This window comes from Acinonyx jubatus, chromosome A2, assembly GCF_027475565.1.
Source record: "Acinonyx jubatus isolate Ajub_Pintada_27869175 chromosome A2, VMU_Ajub_asm_v1.0, whole genome shotgun sequence".
NCBI lineage: Eukaryota > Metazoa > Chordata > Mammalia > Carnivora > Felidae > Acinonyx > Acinonyx jubatus.
Genome location: NC_069383.1, coordinates 147,628,053 through 147,648,553, shown reverse-complemented (window position 1 = coordinate 147,648,553; position 20,501 = coordinate 147,628,053). Strand labels below are relative to the sequence as shown.

Sequence of the window (20,501 nt, the reverse complement as noted above, 5' to 3'; positions counted from 1 at the left end):
GAGGACACTAGTAGACAGCCAGTCCCACTCTCTACCCGGGGACAGGACAGGACAGGAGGCTCTGCGTCCCCACCTGCAGCCCAATTCTCCTCAGCAGACTATGCTCCAGTTACTTTGTAGCCCTGTTAACGAGACTCGGCCCTGCATTTGTGCTGTCCAGCTTAGCCCAGGCTCCCTGGGACCAATGACAGATGGGATGACCAGTTTCATCAGGCAGCAGCAATGATCAGCATCACCCTGAACCTGGGAAGCGCTTCTGTTGGAGAATCTTTTCCCCAAACGCGGGAGGATGGGGAGAGGGGGTGAGCCAAAGTCTAAGGGCCCAGACCCAAGCAAACATCCTAATGCAGAAAAGTCTTTGGTGGCAAAACCCTTAGCCAATCAGTGGCTAGGTTTCTCGCCTACTTTTTAATTTTCCTAAGAACACTCAGGACCCACCTGACGGGGAATTCCACAACGGTGTCGAGCTTATCCCTCCAGTATCTATTGTAGGAGAAACGTTTGAGGTGGACCACCAAGATCTTCGGCAAGGACCACAGGTCAAATTTCTTTGTGGCCTGTTGATGCTTCTTACAGTTGGGACAGTACCTGCAGAGAAAAGAGAAATCTCCACTTAGCGGGGGGCCAGGGAGCCAGGGCCACCTGGGCACCCAAGCATGAAGGCACAGCCACAATCCCCTAATGTCTTTTCTTGCACTCAGCACGGGCTGCTTCAGTGCAGCGTGTGTGTGTGTGTGTGTGTGTGTGTGTGTGTGTGTGTGCGTGCGTGTGTGTGTGTGTCTAAGCCACCTTCCTAAATAGGAAGATGGCTTTCTCAGTCTGGAAAACACAATTTGCACAGAAAGACTGTGATATAGGGACAGCCACGTCACAGCCATGTGATAAGAAGTGACACATCTCCTCCCAAAAGGGTTTTTGTGTACAGATGGCCCCAGCAGATCTCAGTCCAGGGTGCACGGGTGTCCCTGCCCAGACTGGGGTGCCACATACCAGGGGTCATGCTCCCCAAGGGTCTCCATGGTGGTGAAGAGCTCGATGCAGTCTCTCAGCGCCACCGCGGTCTTCTTCTTCTTCTGAGGCTGCAACATGCTCACGTGCTTCTCATAGGCCTGTGGGGGACAAAGTGCGGACTTCTGTTGGGAAATAGGAGTCCTAACCCCATTAAGCCACAACCTCCCAAGCTCCCATCCCTGGAATATAATGCACTTTCTGGAGCCTCTGAACATATAATGACAAAATCTTTAAGTGCTTTCCATTCTCGATCCGAAGTAGAATTTGTCAAATTGCTGGGGAACTGGGGTGAGTGACCTGAATACACAGCCAGAGCAGAAGCCAGCATGTACCACTGACCAGGAGTCCCCAGTCACCTACCTCAGATTCTTGCTCATCATAATAAAGGCTCCGGGTCTCACTGTCCCAATCGATGGCCAGTGTGGATCGAGCTGTGGAGGAGGACCAACGTGTCACTTATAACTGAATAGCCAGCAACAGGAGAGGCTCTTCAGGTGACAGGAGTGACAAGAAAACACTCAGGCTTCATCATCAACACCTGCTCACCTATCACCAACCACTGCCAAGAGCAATGCTTTGCCTTGAGCCAGCCTACTCTGAACCCCGGGACCCCCAAAACCTTTGGCAAAGATTTCCTCAATGTCACAGTAAGTTCCAAAGGCTCTAACTATATAAGGATACTGAAAGAATATAGATCAAGATGAAGTTACAGCAACCAGATTTACCCTCCCACCTTAACCCATGAGAAAACCTGACAAAATAATAAAGTGGTTTTGAAATGAGGGATATTAGGTGGAGCAAGCGTGCTATCCCCAAGGGGAGAAAAACAAAAAAGGTGATGCCTAGGGGCCCCTGGGTGGCTCAGTTGGTTAAGCGTCCGGCTTTGGCTCAGGTCATGATCTCACGGTTCGCGAGTTCGAGCCCCACGTTGGGCCCTTTGCTGACAGCTCAGAGCCTGGAGCCTGCTTCGGATTCTGTGTCTCCCTGTCTCTGCCCCTCCCCTGGTTGCTCGCTCTCTCTCTCTCTCTCAAAAATAAATAAACATTAGAAAAAAAATGTTTAAAAAAGGAAAAAGATGATCCCTACACTGCCCAGCTCACTGTCCGCACTTTCCAGGCCACAGCTTGCGAGAGAAGGGGAAGGAGACGGAAAGATTGAAGGGGAGAGTCAAAGACTAGAATTCAAGAAGCTGGCTAGAATATGCAAGGCCTTGTACAAGAGGAGGCGGCCACACAGAGAGGAAGGAGCTGCAGGGACACAGAGAGAGAGATAGACACAGAGACCCAGAAACACATTGGTAAAGCTGTTCTTGAAACCAATTTTTTAAAGAAATGTAACAAAAAAGAAAGAGCGAAAGGACAGTGTGCTCATTTCTTTGCCAATGAAGGAGACACGGAGATGCTTCTAGGCAGGGGTCTTCACCGTCGTCTTGTGCTCTCCGTACATCCCGTGTAGGTGCCTCTTCTGTCTGCACATCAGCCCCCATTACAGGCTCCAGCTAACAAACAGCCTACACAACCCATGACCATGGGTCACATTTCATGAGTAGTCTTATGGAACAGAAGAAATCAGCATTTAGCCAGCCTCATTAAGTGACATGGCTCTGGCAAAATGCTGCCAGAGGTACGAGAAGTGTTAGCAACCCAGAGCGAAGGTCCTGAGGGTGGTGGCAGTGAAGGGAGAGCTCACTTCCATCCAAAGTCATCAAGGGCCAAAGAGAAAAGCCTGACAAGACGGCCAGGGCAGGAGGGGTGAGGTCTCTGAAACTAAGGAACTTTAAGCCAAGGACCACACAAACATCTGTTCCTGGAGCTACAGGAAGATGGCAAAAGCCCAGTGCAGTGAGTGCTGAGCGCAAACGGGATTTTCAAATGGATCCTAAGCCCCCAAATGCCCAGTTTGAAAAGTCAAAGAAAGTGCTTACAATTGAGTTTAAGTAGTTTTCCATCAGTTGCAAGGGAATTTATATCAGCTGTTCCGTAGGAGTTCACGAGGCTGAAGGTAAAAAGCCTTTTCGGGCAGGACTGGCCTTTGACCTTCTTTTGGGTGGTCTCCCCACAGTCATTTTCCAGCTCGTCCTCCCCACTGCCTTCTGTGTCTGAAAGTTGCTCTCTGCCTTCGTCCTGATGCTCCATTTCTTCTTCATCTTCTCCTGGCATACAATGAAAACCAATGTGTATATAAATTGCCACCATTTTGATGTTGAAAATTTTACTTCATGTTTAACTACAGTGCTTCCTTCCAGATTTTGTCCTGTTTGTGTGAAACTACACCTAGCCCTTCACAGGGTACCAAAATTCCTGTGTGACCCTCACAAGCTGGTTAAGACAGGCAAAGTGGGCACTGCTAATCTGTGATGAGGAAGCACAGGCCTAGGAAGACTCAGTGACACTCCCAAAGGTACACAATGTGGTCAGCAAGCCCACCTGTCCTAAATTTGGGCCCCTCAACACTTGAGTACTTTACTGGGTTTCGACCCACATCCTCTGACTCTTTCAACTTCATCACTTGACCCACAGAGAGAAAAGGGAAAAAACGAGAAGCCAAGAAGACAGTTTGGTTGAGAAACACAATTTAAAAGACAATTAAGGGGCACCTGGGTGGCTCAGTTGGTTAAGCGCCCAACTTTGGCTCAGGTCATGATTTCAGTTTGTGAGTTTGAGCCCCACATCAGGCTGTCTGCTGTCAGCAAAGAGCCCGCTTTGGATCCTCTGTCCCCCTCTTTCTCTACCTCTCCCCCACTCACACACACACACACACACACACACACACACTCTCAAAATAAAAGTCAATTAAAAAATATTATGATCACAAATATTAAGCAAAAGTCTTCAGTTCCTCTACAAGAAACAGGCTGACTGTCCCTTCAACAAGTAGTCAGAGATTGAATGTCTCTCAGGTACAGGTGCCATGCTGGTGGGTCCCAGTGAACACAGCAGACAGGATCCTGCCCACTTTTTTTTTTTTCTCTTTATTCATCGGAGATTGCTGAGCTTCAATAATTTTTTTTTAAGTTTTTTTTTTTTTTTTTTTTTAGTAATCTTTGCACCTAATGTGGGGCTTGAACTCAGACTCCAAGATCAAGAGTTGCATGCTCTTTACTGAGCCAGCCAGGTGCCTCTCAAGAGTTTTAATAGGCATTCTACAGACATATGCTGATGAGTAAATTTCCCAGGCATTTCCAGAGAACTGGTATATGGGACTGCAATAAAAAGATCCATAAACATATTCATTGTAGGGCGCCTGGGTGGCTCGGTCGGTTGGGCGTCTGACTTCGGCTCAGGTCACGATCTCGCGGTCCGTGAGTTCGAGCCCCGCGTCGGGCTCTGTGCTGACAGCTCAGAGCCTGGAGCCTGTTTCAGATTCTGTGCCTCCCTCTCATTCTGTCCCTCCCCCACTTACGCTCTGTCTCTCTCTCTCTCTCTCTCTCTCTCTGTCTCTCTCTCTCTCAAAAATAAATAAACATTAAAAATAAAAAATAACGGGGCGCCTGGGTGGCTCAGTTGGCTGAGCATCCGACTTCAGCTCAGGTCATGATCTCACAGTTCGTGAGCTCAAGTCCTGTGTCAGGTTCTGTGCTGTCAGGTTCTGTGCTGACAGCTTGGAGCCTGGAGCCTGTTTCGGATTCTGTGTCTCCCTCTCTCTCTCTCTGCCCCTCCCCCGCTCATGCTCTGTCTCTCTTTCTGTCAAAAATAAATAAAAATTAAAAAAAAATAAGAAAATAACATAACATAAAATATGAAGTTTACATATTGGGGAAATAGTAGACATGGACACTCTGAGGAAAACAGGATGTTGTACATAAAAATCCTCTTTTTCTTAGACAGTCTGCCGTGGGAGTGTTCATAAGGAAAGACAAGTCAGGCCCAGGACAACGCAGGAGTTTCCTCTCAGGCCACAAGAACAACATAGCCATGGATGAGGGCGGGCCACGCACCCCTACTGGCACCCTTCTGAAACAGCCAGCTGGCACAAGACCACAAGCCCAGCCCTCATGGACTTTCCTTTTCCAATCAGCCCACTTGGCTCCTGAGGCACTGGCACTGCCCCTTTTACACCTAGGTGAACCTGCCCCGCTCCCAGACCAGCAGGTGAGACCCTGCCCTACCTGCTACCTGTCTGACAGGGACACAAAAAAGCCTGCGTCCACCCCACTCAGTAAACAAACAGAGCCCTAAAACTATAAGAACTCCATCCCTGGTTGTACCACTGGCTATCAGCTCCTTGGAAAATCTCAGGAAACTTATGCTAATGCAGTCAGAATTAAATACAGTGAGTGTATATAACAGGATGAGAATAGAAAACAGAGTCCACTGAAAGCAACTACCCAAGATCAGGAGAATCAGGAGACAGCCACCATAGGCCTGACAAGAAGCCATGGCAGTAAAAACATTAGAAGTATTTCACAACGTTAAATAGGGTTTGAAGTCTATTTGCCAAGACTCAGTTAAAGGAGTCAAAAGAAGGCAGTAATTCTCCCTGAACAGGAGACTGACAAATGCAATATCTAAAAAGCTAGGCTAAATATAACAACAGCAAATACTGACATGGTGTTATTATTAATCGTGCATCTATTATGTGCCAGGTACTTTAACCCACATTACCTAATAAATTGTAACCTTGGGGCACCTGGATGGCTCAGCTGGTTAAGTGTCCAACTCCTGATTTGGCTCAGGTCATGATCTCACAGTTGTGAAATGAAGCCCCACATCAGGCTCTATGCTGGGCATGGAGCCTGCTTGAAATTCTCTCTCTCCCTCTGCCAATCCTCACTCTTCAAAAAAAACAAAAAACAAACAAAAAAAAAACACCAAAAAAACCTGTAACCTCAAATCTGTGAAGCAGACGTCATCATCCCATTCTGCAGATGCGTGAACCAAGGTTCAGAGGAAGGAGGTGACTTGTCCCCCCACACTTTGAGCTAGAAATCACAGTGCTTTAACTGCCAGAGCACCAAAAACCTATGGGTCTCCCAGGGTCTGCTCGAGACTGTCATGACCACCCTGACATCTCTGCTTGTGGGACCTGGACACAAAACACCCTCTTGTTCATCCCTAGTGGAAGAACATGATATTCTGGGCAAGAATCAGAATATAATACTCAACATCACTCATCATCAGGGAAATACAAATCAAAACCACAATGAGATACCACCTCACACCTGTCAGAATGGCTAACATTAACAACTCAGGCAACAACAGATGTTGGCGAGGATGCGGAGAAAGAGGATCTCTTTTGCACTGCTGGTGGGAATGCAAACTGGTGCAGCTACTCTGGAAAACAGTATGGAGGTTCCTCAAAAAATTAAAACTAGAACTACTCTACGACCCAGCAATTGCACTACTAGGTATTTATCCAAGGGATATAGATATGCTGTTTCGAAGGGACACATGCACCCCCATGTTTATAGCAGCACTATCAACAACAGCCAAAGTATGGAAAGAGTCCAAATGTCCATCGATGGATGAATGGATAAAGAAGATGTAGTATGTATATACAACGGAGTATTACTCGGCAATCAAAAAGAATGAAATCTTGCCATTTGCAACTACGTGGATGGAACTGGAGGGTATTATGCAAAGTGAAATTAGTCACAGAAAGACAAAAATGGTATGACTTCACTCATATGAGGACTTTAAGAGACAAAACAGATGAACATAAGGGAAGGGAACCAAAAAAAAAAACAGGGAGGGGATCATATTCTCTTAAATATGGAGAACAAACAGAGGGTTACTGGAGGGGTTGTGGGAGGGGGGATGAGCTAAATGAGAAAGGGGAATTAAGGAATCTACTCCTGAAATCGTTGTTGCACTGTATGCTAACTAATTTGGATGTAAATTTAAAAATTAAGTTAATAAAAAAAAATGGCAAAAAAAAAAAAAAGAGTATGACTAGAATAAACAGTAAACCTAAAATACAATGTGCAGTATCTGGGGAGGACAGAGCCTTGCGAGCATTATTTTTAATGTCAAGTCTCACTTTCGAAGACTGTGCACATCTTGGAGAAATCTGGGCATTTGGATTTGTAATTGAAAATTTATGGCACTAATTTGGAGAACATTTGCGGTTATATAGTGATAAACCCACTAAGTCGCCTAGGCCCCCAAAAGGGTAACCACCACAATGCAGTTCAGACACAGCTCCTCGGTCAGGGATAAGCTTGTGAGCACTTGGACATGAGAGAATGGCGAGGGCTCTGGGTTTTCTGCAATGAGCCTTACCCTACTGCTTTGTAGACTGTGGCTCTCTTTGCTGCCACAGACGGAGCTCTCTAGAGTCAGCTATTACCTGTAGCTTCCTGGGCAGAAAGAAACACTCAAGAGAGGGGCGCCTGGGTGGCGCAGTCGGTTAAGCGTCCGACTTCAGCTCAGGTCACGATCTCGCGGTCCGTGAGTTCGAGCCCCACGTCAGGCTCTGGGCTGATGGCTCAGGGCCTGGAGCCTGTTTCCGATTCTGTGTCTCCCTCTCTCTCTGCCCCTCCCCCGTTCATGCTCTGTCTCTCTCTGTCCCAAAAATAAATAAACGTTAAAAAAAAAAATTAAAAAAAAAAAGAAAAGAAACACTCAAGAGAAACTCTCTGCCCTCTGATTGGCTGGCCAGGACTCCTGTCCTCCCCAGAGGCAGTGCCACATCAGAGTGGTGGGCAAGAGCCAACCTAATAGCTCTGCAGACAGAAGCCAAGTCATGGAGGCAGTCAAGTGCCGGATAAGCACCCACTGCAATCCCAACACACCTCATGATCCTGGGCAAGTCACCGAGTCCTGTCAGTCTCACTCTGCCTGAGGTGAAACACAGCCTACATGTCTAAGAAGATTCCATGAGGCGCTGAAGTTGGACAACATGCGCTGGCAGCACGGAGTGGTGCATCGGGGCTCCCAGATCTGCTCTCTAGCCAGAGCCCCCACCCAGCCTTAGAGCCTCCCTCTCCCGTGTGTACAACACCTTTGGAAGAAGAGGGAGGTCAGGAGGGATTTGGTCAGTCACAGCCCCACAGCGTGGCGAGCGCTCACCTTCACAGCTGCCCCTGGAGCCATTGCAGGCCCCCGGCTCCAAGGGCGAGCTGCCAGACTCATCAGGCAAAGGCTGTTTTATATAGCGGCTTGAAAAAAAGGAAAAAAAAGAACGATGTGTTAGCTATAACATTTACCTGTTTTTCTCCACTATTCAGCTAGAAGTAGTTCACAACTGATATACTCCCAGCTATTCACAAAGCAATTCAGGTAAATAAAGGGGCTTTAAAAGCATGTGATTATCAACACTTTAGATATTGAGGGGAACCCAAAAGATAAGATGTCTAAGTACCAAGTCGCCGAAGACTCCGAGTCTTCCATGAATGCTTGTTTCAAATCTTCTATGAATGTCACATGGCATCACCATTAGAAAAATATTTCCCAGGAACATTAATTACCAGCTTCAGAATGATTGTGAAGCTACTTCAGAAATTGTATTCTGACACAAACTGCCCTCAAAACACTAGACTGCCTGCACCCAGTGACTGACAAATGTGACAGACATGATTCTAGGAACCCCAGAGAAGGCTTAGGTGACAGTATCATGATGCTTAAGATGTGCCAGATCCCCGGGGGGCACCTGGGTGGCTCAGTGGGTTGAGTGCCTGACTTCAGCTCAGGTCATGATCTCAAGGTTCATGAGTGCAAGCCCACGTTGGGCTCTGTGCTAATAGCTCAGAGCCTGGAGCCTGTTTCCGATTCTGTCTCTCTCTCTCCGCCCCTCCCCCACTTGTGTGTATGCACGCGTGCGCGCTCTCTCAAAAATAAATAAGCTATAAAAAAAAAAGAAACAACAACCCAAAAAACAATGTAAGACCCCTTAAAAAAAAAAAAAAAAAAGATGTGCCAGGTGCCCCTTCCCAACAGCACCTGTCCTGGCCCTTTGGGGGCAGGCCCAACTGCATTTTCACAGGATTAAGCACATGGGACCAGCACAGGGACACTGCATGGGGAGTCACCACTATGACCAGGCCTGTCTTGATTTTAAATAACAAGCAAAATGCATTTCTGTCACCAACCTGATACGCTCACAAACAGCCTGGTACAAAGACTCAAGGGTTAGCTTGTGCTTGGGAACAGAAACCAGCAGTGGCTGTCCATACAGCACTGCCCCGGAAGAAGTGCTCGACGGCCTGGACTTCCTTTCCCTGAAGTAGACTGGAAGTGTGACACACTCAGAGCCATCAGCGGAGGTGCTGCAGACCTCGTACCTGTGTCAATCACACAAAAGGGCACCTTCAGCAGCAGGCCATCATGAGCAACGGAGATCTGAGCTGCAGCTACATGGTGGCCAGGACTGTGGTTACTGGGACAAATCATACTTTAGCATAAAAGGTGGATAAGCCATTTCCAAGAAGATTCTGGAAGCTGGGTCAGGAATCCCAAGGATCACTATCAGCAAAATGTGAATCTATGCAACCCGGGACTTGGGGATAATGTGATTCTCCTTCCCCCAACCATGGCCTCAACTCTGTGGTCCTTTGAATGGGACTCAACACAGATGACAGCTGTCATCGGGACCATCACTGCAGACATAAAGGCGCAGGAAGGGGGAGGCCTGGCCACCAAGTTCATCTTCTGTCACCAAGGAGCTCAACTTTTGAAGTGCTATAAAATCAAATATTGTACAAGAATGTATACCTAGAATATTACGCAAAGATGCTTTCTTTCAAATGAGGAAACAAATTTATAAAACTAATTGTTTGCTATCTTTGTTCAAAAACATTGAAGTAAAAGAACCATATTTAATTTTTTAAAAATTAGAGATAACCAAAGAAAATGCTAAATATAAATCAATGATTTTGAAAAATGTGTCTTACTTAGTGAATACATGGGATTGAGGAGATTTATAGATGTTTTATCCTGGAACAGATGTTACCAAAATTGCTGGCAACCGACTGTAGTCTTTCCCTCTTCCTATAGGGGGAGACACAAACTTACTGATTCAATTTTTGAAAACTATAAACACACACACACACACACACACACACACACACACACACACACACACACACCCCTCCCCAGATACCTGGCAAATAGTCCTAAATGACATATGTGCAAGAGGAGTTCTAAGAAAAACTCACAAAAATGTCTAAGGTGTGCTCTAGGTAAGGGCCCTGTGGTCCAGCATTAGTGTCAAGAATGAGGTCTTGGAGTGAGGCTGGCCCAGGTCTGTCACGGTCACCTTCTGGCCACTATAAGGGGGCCAAGTGCTCCCTTCTGAGTCTGCTTACTCAGTGAACAAGTCTACCTTCTAGTGTGGCAGTGAGAATTCAAGGACTCAGCGGCAGAGTGCGCCACACACTCAAGTAATATTAGTGCCACCAGCGTGTTTTCATAATTACCAATTAATCTTTAAAACAATCTGCTTCCTGATGGTTGGCACTCAAGCCCTCTGCAAATTCCTTTGTTGGTGGTGGTTTGCTAAGCTTCCCACAGGGCAACGCCCCAGTTCCTCTGAGCTTGGGTGTGTACAAACACTAGTTTCCAGAATTGAGGGGAGATGTTTGCTGTTATGGACTTGAGGTCAGAAATGGACAGCCTTAGCCTGACGCTGAGCTGACTTTGTCAAGTAAGCAAAAGATGGCTGAGTGGGGAGGCAGCCTGTGCAAGTGAACAGAACTAGGATCTTGGGTGTGGTCAAGAACTACTTTTAGAGTGATCTGGAAGTCACAGGCCCAAAAACTTAAAGGGAAGGAAATGATTCCTTCGTGTACTGCAATCCTCAACCAAAACAAAAACCAAAACAAATCCTGAAAATCTTTCTCAGCAGAGGCAAGTTTCCAAGCAAGAGGGAATGAGGAAGAAACAGCACGGGTGTGGTCCACATTCAAGCTTCCCTGAGCAAGTAAGTGACTGTCAGGGAGTGCAGACAAACTCATATTCTACTCCACCCCACCCGGGAGAGGGACACACACAAAATTACAGGGAGCAGCCTTCAAGTAAGAGGACCTGGGAGGGGCTAAAGAGATCACTGGAGCTGGCATTGTACCGTCCCCACATGGATGAGAAAATAGTCTCAGAGCTTACAGAATGTCAGAGCAGAAAAACGTTGTTTCTGTCAACCCTCCTGTCACTCTGAGATCGCGCCTGCCCAAGGAACCACGGCCTACATCACATCCCTTCCCTCATCTTCCTGTGGCCCCTTGTACAGCTGTGACTCTTCTTGAGAAAGGCATTTCTGACATCAGGACCATCTATAGGACTACTAAATAGGCCCTCTTAATAGGTAGCAACTGGTGACAAGAGACTATGTCCATGCTAAAGAGAGTTATCTGGAATATCTAGCTCTGAAGTGCCATGAAGTGCTTAGCATTGATGGCTGTCAGAATTCCCTGAACCCCCACCCCCTGGCACAAGGAGTCAGGGCAAATCCACATGAGCACGGACTACCAGATCTTCTGCTTTGGAGACACCTACAAGGCAAAGCCTCTAGAATGTTTCCTTTGAGTCTGCAGCAGAAACCACTGAGTACTCACACAAAAATGTCATCCCGAGGCATGATGTGGTTTAAACCTTCATCCATTTGGAAAATTTTGTGGAACCGGTGATTATATACATCTGTGACCACCATCTAAGAATCAACAGTAACAGAAAGATTACAGGATGGATAAGGGCCTCTACATAAAACCCCAGAAGCAAATGAAAACAATGTGCTGCTGGAGTGTTACCTCCAGAGAGACCATCACTCAACCAGCCCCAGAGTTTAGGGGCCAATGCCCAAGGGAGAAGAACAGCATGACTGCCACCAGCAGAAAACCTGCTGGTTAACATTTGTCCTGAGGGTTACGATGGGATTTGACCTCAAGTGGCAGGAATGGTGGGGAGTGAGTGTTGATCAGAGACTGGTGGTCATCCAGACGTCTCTGGGGTGTCTGCCAGGGCCAGAGGTCTCCAAACTATCCTCAGCACATAGCTGAACATACCAAACCCCAACTATGCAACTGCCTAAAACCAGCAGGGCTACAAGGGAAGTGGGGCTGAGCAAGAGCAGTGACCAGGGCTGGGACAAAGGTACTTGGAGCATACAGGAGGATGGGGAGGGGATTTTCACTTTCCCCACCACCACACAGGGCCAGGCTCGGCAGAAAGCCCAGAATGGGCAGCTGCTTCTAAATAAAGATTTCTATCAAGAACATCACAAAGTCACTCCAGACTCACGGAGTTTAGTGTAGGGAAGAAATTGCAGCTTCTCATACTACAGAAGAGGTCATGTAGGCAAGGGCAGCAAGGCTGAGAGCAGAGCCCTACTCCTGGCCCTCTGACTGTGGCTAGTGTGACCTCACTGGAGGAAGGACAGTGTTCCCGTGGCTGAAGGGAGTCTCAGTGTGCACAGTGAGCGAGGGACAGGAGGCCAGAGGCATCCAGATATAATCACATTTGTGCTGGCCAATAAAAACTACCCCCTAAAAATGGCTACAAGTTTGAAAATACACTCCAAAGGACTATGAAGTAGTGAGTGCCACCGACCACCCTGCCTTACGTTTTCTGCAGCAATGCCAGACAGCCTGGAGAGAGCCTCGCACAGGTCAGACACAGCCCCCATCAGCGGCACAACCACGCGGTACTGCAAAAAGATAGATGGGAGGGGTGACAAAGGCGCTCAGCAAAGGGTGGGAGATGAGCTGGGAGGAGCAGACAACACAGGTCACCTGAGATGACCTCCCAGAAACAGTGTACATGAGGTCAGGGCCCACATGAGTCATCAGAAGAGCCAACAGGCAAGTCTTCTGCCTCAGCACTTGCCTCTCTATTCAGGAGGCAGCCCAGGGGCCCACCCATCTCTTTCCCTCCTAAATACTACTTTGTTTCATTCCTAAAGTTTGCTTCCTTTAAGGAATTGTTAAAAACCATACAGACTGCCATGTCTCGTCATCTTTAAGAGGTGAAGAAACCAGAGCCAGAAGACTAAGCAGTATAGTCACTCAGTGAGCCATCAGCGGGGTGGGACGCTAAGACCCGCTCGTCACTCCATTCACACAGCCTTCTGTTCTAGCCAGGCTCTCTTGGCTGACTGGCCAAGAAGACCCTGCTGCTGCTTCCCACTGTTCTGATACAAGGACCACTTAGCAGATCATTCGTACTACCTTAGCTGCATGAATGAAGCATGGGGGAAAAGTGACAGAGAAGCCCAGAGCACCTTCACAATCTTCTCTGAATGATACAGGATTACAGAGGTCTGATGGAGGCTGGGGGGACACACTCAGGCAAGTGCCACAGGGATTCAGAAGAAGTCGATGGGAGAAGCCCTGCTCTGGGTCCCACAGTGAGGGGCGCTGTGAGGGTGCAGATTCTCTCACCTGAGTAGGTCTGCAGCAAGGGTCAGCAGGAACCAGGAAGACCTCCATAACTCTATCTTTCTTCAGGGGCAGTGGGAGAGTTAGATAGCAAAACGGGTCAAAGGTCACAGAAACCTTAGCACATTCTGGGCAAACCAAAGTAGATTTGAAGAGGCCATGGAATGTGTCCACAATCACAGAGTCATTCCTCAACCTGTGATTCTCCCAGGCTTCCTTTGCCACCACCTAGAAGGAGAAAGATAAAGAAGACATTCTCAACACACCTGAGTCATTTACCCCATCATCCAGAATGATCTACAGCAGAATCTGAGATGGACCATGAGGCAGTCTCTATAGCAAAGAACTTGGTCCAGGCCAGCCAGGGTGTGGACTGCTCTTGGTGTACCATACAGCCACATGCCAGCTTTATGCCCAATCCCACATTTAACAGTCTTCACTTAGGATCGATGGACACACCAGTATCTGTGTATCCTCTGATAGGAGATAGATAGCCCTGAGAACACCGTGGGTAAATGGACCTGACCAGAGCAAGGACTGCCTCCTATAAGGTTTTCAATGAGCCAAAGTCCCTTCAGTGAGGTTTTAATTCATACTACAGTTCAGCTAACTCATGGTTTTTCCTTCAAGATATAAATGCTACTTTAAAGTTTTCGTATAATGAATCCCAATGTGATAGGGTAACTTAAATACTAAATTCCCTTTTCATAGATCAGAAAATCGAGGCAAAAAGTCAGTGCCCTAATAATGTTAGTAACAAACTATTTTAATGATCATGTATGTATTTTAATGACGGCCCATACTACAGACACTTTACAGAATGCCCTAGTCTCTGGTTCAGCAATGAAATTATACTAACAAACTGACTCTCAATTAAAGAAGCCCAAGCCAGAGAATTAGGAGTAACTAGGGGTAGTCTCTTCCTGACCTGGAGCGCATTACTCTACCACAACCTGTGTCCACATCATCAATAGCAAGAGGCAACCAGGGTCCTGGCGCCAATACTCAAAGTCCAAAAGAATTTTCCTGCAACTTTCAGAAGGAGGCAACTTCTATGAAATACTACTGCTCAAAATCCTCAATCTTCAATATCCTACCGCATCTGGCCGCCCATTGGCATCCTTCAGCTCCAGGTAGGGCTTCTTCTTTACACGGTTCAGATCTTCATGCAATCCATCTAGAAGAAAGGCTAACAACTCCTGAGAGTCTTGTTGCTGGTAGCCAGAAAACTGAGGGGCGAAACGTCCCACTTGGGTCTACAACAAAAGCAATCACATCAGAAAGTATAAGATTTAAAACAGTGAAGTCAGATGGGAAATTCCATCAAAAATAACTCTGCAGGGGCACCTGGATGGCTCGGGTGGTTGAGCATCCAACTTCGGCTTGGGTCACCGATCTCCTGGTTCATGAGGCTAAGCCCCACATCCAGCTCCATGCTGATGTGCAGAGACAGCTTGGGATTCTCTCTCCCTCTCTCTTTGCCCCTCCCTGACTTGCACGTGTGCCCCACCCTCTTTGTTCTCAAAATAAACAAACTTGAAAAAAGAAAAAAAAACTTTGCAGGGTCACCTGGGACAGTAAGGGAGAATACCATCTGGTTGAGTGGCCCAATTAATTCATCAGGAGCCTAAAGGAGGCCAGTAGTTCTCACCAGAGAGAGAGGGCTCAGATCAAAAGCCAGGAGAACAGCAGACTTGACACCTGGGCACTATCCTAAAAGAAAAGTGAAGAGTGGCATCCTGAGCAGCCACACCTCCTAAATACTGACAGGAATCCCCCTCTTACTTGCTTCTTTGGTTCAGAGTCTCCATGAGAACTTTATAAATATCTGTATCAGTCAGAGGAAGCCTCCTGTACCTAACAGCCCTCCTATCCTTAAATAAACTGTCTGCCTTGTATCGCTTTACACCCATGATCTTCAAGAGTGTGGTCCCCAACTAGCACCACCAGCATCACCTGGGAGCTTGTCAGAAATGCACATTCCTTAGGAATGAAAGCTGGTACAGCCACTCTGGAAAACAGTATGGAGGTTCCTCAAAAAATTAAAAATAGAACTACCTTACAACCCAGCAATTGCACTACTAGGTATTTATCCAAGGGATACAGGGGTGCTGTTTCGAAGGGACACATACATCCCAATGTTCATAGCAGCACGATCAATAATAGCCAAAGTATGGAAAGAGTCCAAATGTCCATCGATGGATGAATGGGTAAAGAAGACGTGGTATATAGATATATGTATATACATATATATCTATATACACACATACAAACAATGGAGTATTACTCGGCAATCAAAAAGAATGAAACCTTGTCATTTGCAACTACGTGGATGGAACCGGAGGGCATTATGCTAAGTGAAATTAGAGAAAGACAAAAATCATATGACTTCACTCATATGAGGACTTTAAGAGACAAAACAGATGAACATAAGGGAAAGGAAACGAAAATAATATAAAAACAGGGAGGGGACAGAACAGAAGGGACTCATAAATATGGAGAACAAACAGAGGGTTACTGGAGGGGTTGTGGGAGGGGGGATGGGCTAAATAGGTAAGGGGCATTAAGGAATCTACTCCTGAAATCACTGCTGCACTATATGCTAACTAATTTGGATGTAAATTAAAAAAAATAAAATTAAAAAAAATAAATAAAACAAAAATAATAAAAAACTGAGGACATCTGATTCAGGACTCCTTCCATCAAAAATCTGCCAATAGTAATTTATTCTAGCAAACAACTTAGGTGTTTCCAGTGAACTTTTAAACTACCTTTTGGTAACCTGAAACTATTGTAATCTCAAAGAATAACTAAACACTGAAATTTAATTTTTGGTTCACTGGACATGAGCTCAGCAAAAGATGCTCTTTGAGTATACATAATTATACCTTATTATGTTCATTACAGACTAAAGTACCTGAACATCTGACAGTGCTAGCAAAGGAAATGAATAACCCTGAAAGTTTATTTCTTGGTCCTCTTGGTTCAAAATTCAAATTCCTAGAAATACAACTATTTTCTATTGCATTTATTATTTTTTCTGGTAGAACCTAATAATAATTCCAATTTTGTTGATGTCAAGACCACTAATAAATATAAGAAATGAACAAACTAAATAAATCAGTTTTAACTTTTAAAAGTTAAAAAAAAAAAAAAAGAAAAAGAAATGCACATTCTTGGGCCCAACCCAGATCTACAGAATGAGAAACTCTCAGGATAGGTCCAGTGGTCTATATTTTATTTATTTTTATTTATTTACTTAAGTTTATTTATTTATTTTGAGAGAGACAGAGACAGTGCAAGTGGGGAGGGGGCTGGTGGGGAGGGGTAGAGAAAGAGAAAGAGAGTCCCATGCAGGCTCCACACTGCCAGCACAGAGCCCGACGTGGGGCTCAAACCGACAAAGCCATGAGCTCATGACCTGAGCCAAAACCAAGAGTCAGACGCTTAACACTTAACCAACTGAGTCACTCAGGCACCCCAGTATTCTGTATTTTAACAAGCCTTTCCAGAGGTTCCGATGAATCCTATAGTTGGAGAACCAATGCTCTCCACCTGTGTTGCCCAATACCATAGCCACTGGGCACATGTGACTATTTAAATTAAAATTAAACACAATTAAAAAATCCAATTTCTTGTTCACACTACCCACATTTCAAGTGGCTAGTGGCTACCACAACAGACAGTGCAGAGAAAATGTCCATCATCAAGGAAACTCTATACTACCTCTAATATCCCTAAATACGATCTGTCAATTGTTTATTTATAAGAGCTTGAGCCTAATGTGTTGTCACCCGATTCCATCTCTTTATGACTTTATGGCATGTGAATAGTAATTTACCTGTATTTCCCAGAGATTAATGTGACTATGGGGGTAAAAAGAATTAGTTTTCCATTTCAATAAACTGTCTAAGATTTAAATTTTCTCATTGAGCTAAGGTGCTACTTTGCTCCCCTCTTTGCATAAAAAACATGCCTATCTTTTTCTACCATGTGCTTCATGAAGGCTCCTTGAACCCTGGTGGTGCAGGCTAAGTAGGATTTCTCAGATTTAAAAATATGAAGCAAGGGCCCTCCCCTCAACAGGAAAAAACATTTAAGGTGAGGAAAGACCCAAGATGATCCAAGAGCCCACTACAGTTCACCTGATCTCCCTTGCTGAGGGATCTAAGTGAGAACTGCCTCTCAACCACATTCCACGAATATCAATCTGACTTAGGGGGCCCAACTCAAACCACAGCGGGTATAGGTTCTCAGCTCAGAGAACCTGGGAATACCCTTCAGATAGTGCTGGAAATTAAACTGAATTTTACGGTCTGGCTTATTAGGATGTTGCCTATTTAAAGGCTGGCACCACAGAATACAGCACAAATGACTTCTGAAGTATCCCCTGCCCAGAGGTGCGGGCTGAGGTCACTTAACGTATCCGTGCGCTGAATGACTCAACAACAAGAAAGGCGGCTCTCAACGTGTGAGGCTTTTAGTCCCAGACCCCATCTTAACCCCAAAATGCAACTGGAATGCCTCATTTGAAAACTAAATCACTCTCCCCAAAACGGAAAAAAGGAAACATATACAGCAACCTACTTTGAACATGCGAGGTGCCACGTGAGCATCCCTTCCAGACCACATCTGTTTAATGAGCTCTGCATAGGCTTCTGCAATTTCCCCTTTCATTCCCAGAGGATTGTCTCTGTTGATCTCAGCCTCATACTCATCTTTGAGAAAGTAGTCAGTCAGTGGTGCAGTGTTGCTCAAGCACTGAAAGAGAACACAATCAGAGCTCACACCCCTTATGGACAACACACAGAGATAAAGATAAACCAAGTTCTCAAGGGCCAATGAGGGTCAACTCCAACAAAATGAAGTTCTCAGTAGATTCTCTGCAAAGCTCACAATAGTCAGGCACAGCCTTCCAGAATCCTTGCTGGTGGCCTGCCTTGCAGCTAACCTCCCAAGGATATAGTTGGGAGCTCACTCACTGCCTCAGAACTCTCTCTGAAATAACTACCCAAGGGTAAAAGCTGTGCACCCAAGTGCCTGACACAGAATAATCTTCTATTCAATGAAGGATGATAAGTTTTAACATAATAATTTTAAGATGACAATTTTTTAAATTAGAATTGATTTGGAAGGGCACCTGGGTGGCTCAGTCAGTTAAGCATCCAACTTCAGCTCAGGTCGTGATCTCATTGTTCAGGAGTTTGAGCCCTGCATCAGGCTCTGTGCTAACAGCTCAGAGCCTGGAGCCTACTCTGGGTTCTGTGTCTCCCTCTCTCTCTGCCCCTCCCCCACTCATACTCGCTTGCTCTCTCTCTCTCCCTCCCTCAAAAATAAACATTAAAAAAACCACAAGAATTGATTAGGACATTCCACTGTCTCATGGAAGATAAAATATAAATAAGCTGAAGGCAAAATGTTTTACTAGAGCTGAAACATTACAGAGGAAAGATCAGGATAACGAGATAGTAGAAAAAACAAAAAACACTATCACTATACATGTGTACATACTAATTATAACTCTTCAAACTCAAAAATTGAGTTTGATCAAAGGTTTTTTTCTACATCTATTGAGATGATCATAGGGCTTTCTCCTTTATGTGAGAAATTAATTTTTCAGGTGTCAAACCAACCTAGTTCTGCCATTACAAACCCCACTTGTTCTACCACTTTCATCTATATTGTTGAATTTGATTTGCTAAAATTTCATTTACGTTATGTTTTTTTTTTTTAACATTTATTTTTGAGACAGAGAGAGACAGAGCATGAACGGGGGAGGGGCAGAGAGAGAGGGAGACACAGAATCAGAAACAGGCTCCAGGCTCTGAGCCATCAGCCCAGAGCCCAACGCGGGGCTCGAACTCACGGACCGCGAGATCATGACCTGAGCTGAAGTCGGACGCGTAACCGAGTGCACCACCCAGGCGCCCCTCATTTATATTATTTGTGTCTATAGTTATGAGATATGATTGTCTAAAATTTTCCTTTTTTTCAAAATTCCTAGTCAGGGTGCCTGGCTGGCTTAGTGGATGAAGCACACACCTCTTGATCTCAGGGTTGTGAGTTCGAGTCCCATGTTGGGTATAGAGACTACTTAAAAAAATCTTTAAGGGACATCTGGGTGGCTCAGTTAGTTAAATGTCTGAGTCTAGATATTGGCTCAGGTCATGATCTCTAGGTTCATGAGTTCAAGCCCCACATGGGGCTCTGTGCTGACAGTATGGAGACTGCTTGAGATTCCCTTTCTCTCTCTGCCCCTTCCCCACTCATGCACACACGTGCATTCCCTCTCTTGAAAATAAATGTTTTAAAATAAATGAAATAAATAAATGAATAAATAAATAAATAAATAAAATCTTAAATTTGTCAGCTAAATTGTCTAATTTAATGGCATAAAGTTGTTCCACTATCGTCTCATCTTTTTAATGGCTATAGGATCTGTAGTGATAGTCCTTTTTCATTCCCAGCTTTAGTCATGTCTATTCTTTTATTCCTGATCAGTTTCTCTGAGCATTTCTGTCAATTTAAGTTTTTTTTTGTTTTTTCCCCAAAGAATCACATTTAGTTGTACTTTTACTCAGCTTTGTATTTCACTGATTTCTGTTCTTCTATTATTTCCCTCTTCCCACTTTCTCGGGGTTTCATTCGTTCTTTTCCTAGCATTAGGAGATAGAAGCTTAAATTACAGAATTTACCCTTTCTTCTTTTTCCTGATATTTACATGTGGAGCTATAAATCTCCTCGTTGTTATCTTCATCCAATAGTCGAGGAAAATTGAGGATACAAAAGAGTTGAGAAAACCTACCCATGAAAGGCCAAATCTCAAGGTCCTTTTCTTTAGTACTCAGCTCTTCCCATCGCATCACAGTGGAGAAAAACAACTTCAAAACTCAAGAGTCACCTACTTTTTAACGTATTTTTTAATCTTTTCCTTTATACTCCAAGAAACTTCCAAGTTAGATTGTAAGTCCTGTGGGTACAAAAACCATGTCTGATTTGCTCACCACTGAGTCTCTATGTATAGTAAAGAATCTGGCCTTGCCCAAAGAGAAAGTCTGGCTTTTGCCCTTGGCTTCTGGGAAGTACTCTGTTGATCCTTGGAATGTTATCCCTGACAGGAGTATCTTTGTTTGCCTGGAGGTCTTTAGTTAGTCGTAATATAGAATCTAACACTGTGATTTAG

The 20,501-nt window shown here is 45.2% G+C and overlaps 1 protein-coding gene across 5 annotated transcripts in view; it reads right to left on the bottom strand.

The window, feature by feature from the left end:
• USP4 (ubiquitin specific peptidase 4) overlaps window positions 1-20,501 on the bottom strand; it is a 48,677-nt gene that overhangs the window by 4,686 nt on the left and 23,490 nt on the right. For 4 of the 5 annotated variants that reach the window (XR_008297149.1, XM_053219398.1, XM_027038710.2 and 1 more), the window contains 11 exons: window positions 17,906-18,079; window positions 14,416-14,574; window positions 13,322-13,546; window positions 12,505-12,588; window positions 11,501-11,595; window positions 9,041-9,232; window positions 8,022-8,110; window positions 2,936-3,163; window positions 1,372-1,442; window positions 991-1,109; window positions 439-588 (listed from right to left, as the gene is read on the bottom strand). Coding sequence is in view for 4 of the 5 variants with exons in the window: in XM_053219398.1 (XP_053075373.1) it covers window positions 439-588; window positions 991-1,109; window positions 1,372-1,442; window positions 2,936-3,163; window positions 8,022-8,110; window positions 9,041-9,232; window positions 11,501-11,595; window positions 12,505-12,588; window positions 13,322-13,546; window positions 14,416-14,574; window positions 17,906-18,079 (1,586 nt within the window). In the remaining variant the exon portion in view is untranslated. Of the gene's footprint in view, window positions 1-438; window positions 589-990; window positions 1,110-1,371; window positions 1,443-2,935; window positions 3,164-8,021; window positions 8,111-9,040; window positions 9,233-9,841; window positions 9,939-11,500; window positions 11,596-12,504; window positions 12,589-13,321; window positions 13,547-14,415; window positions 14,575-17,905; window positions 18,080-20,501 lie in introns of those variants that run through there. The other variant, XM_027038711.2, reaches the window with a different exon arrangement.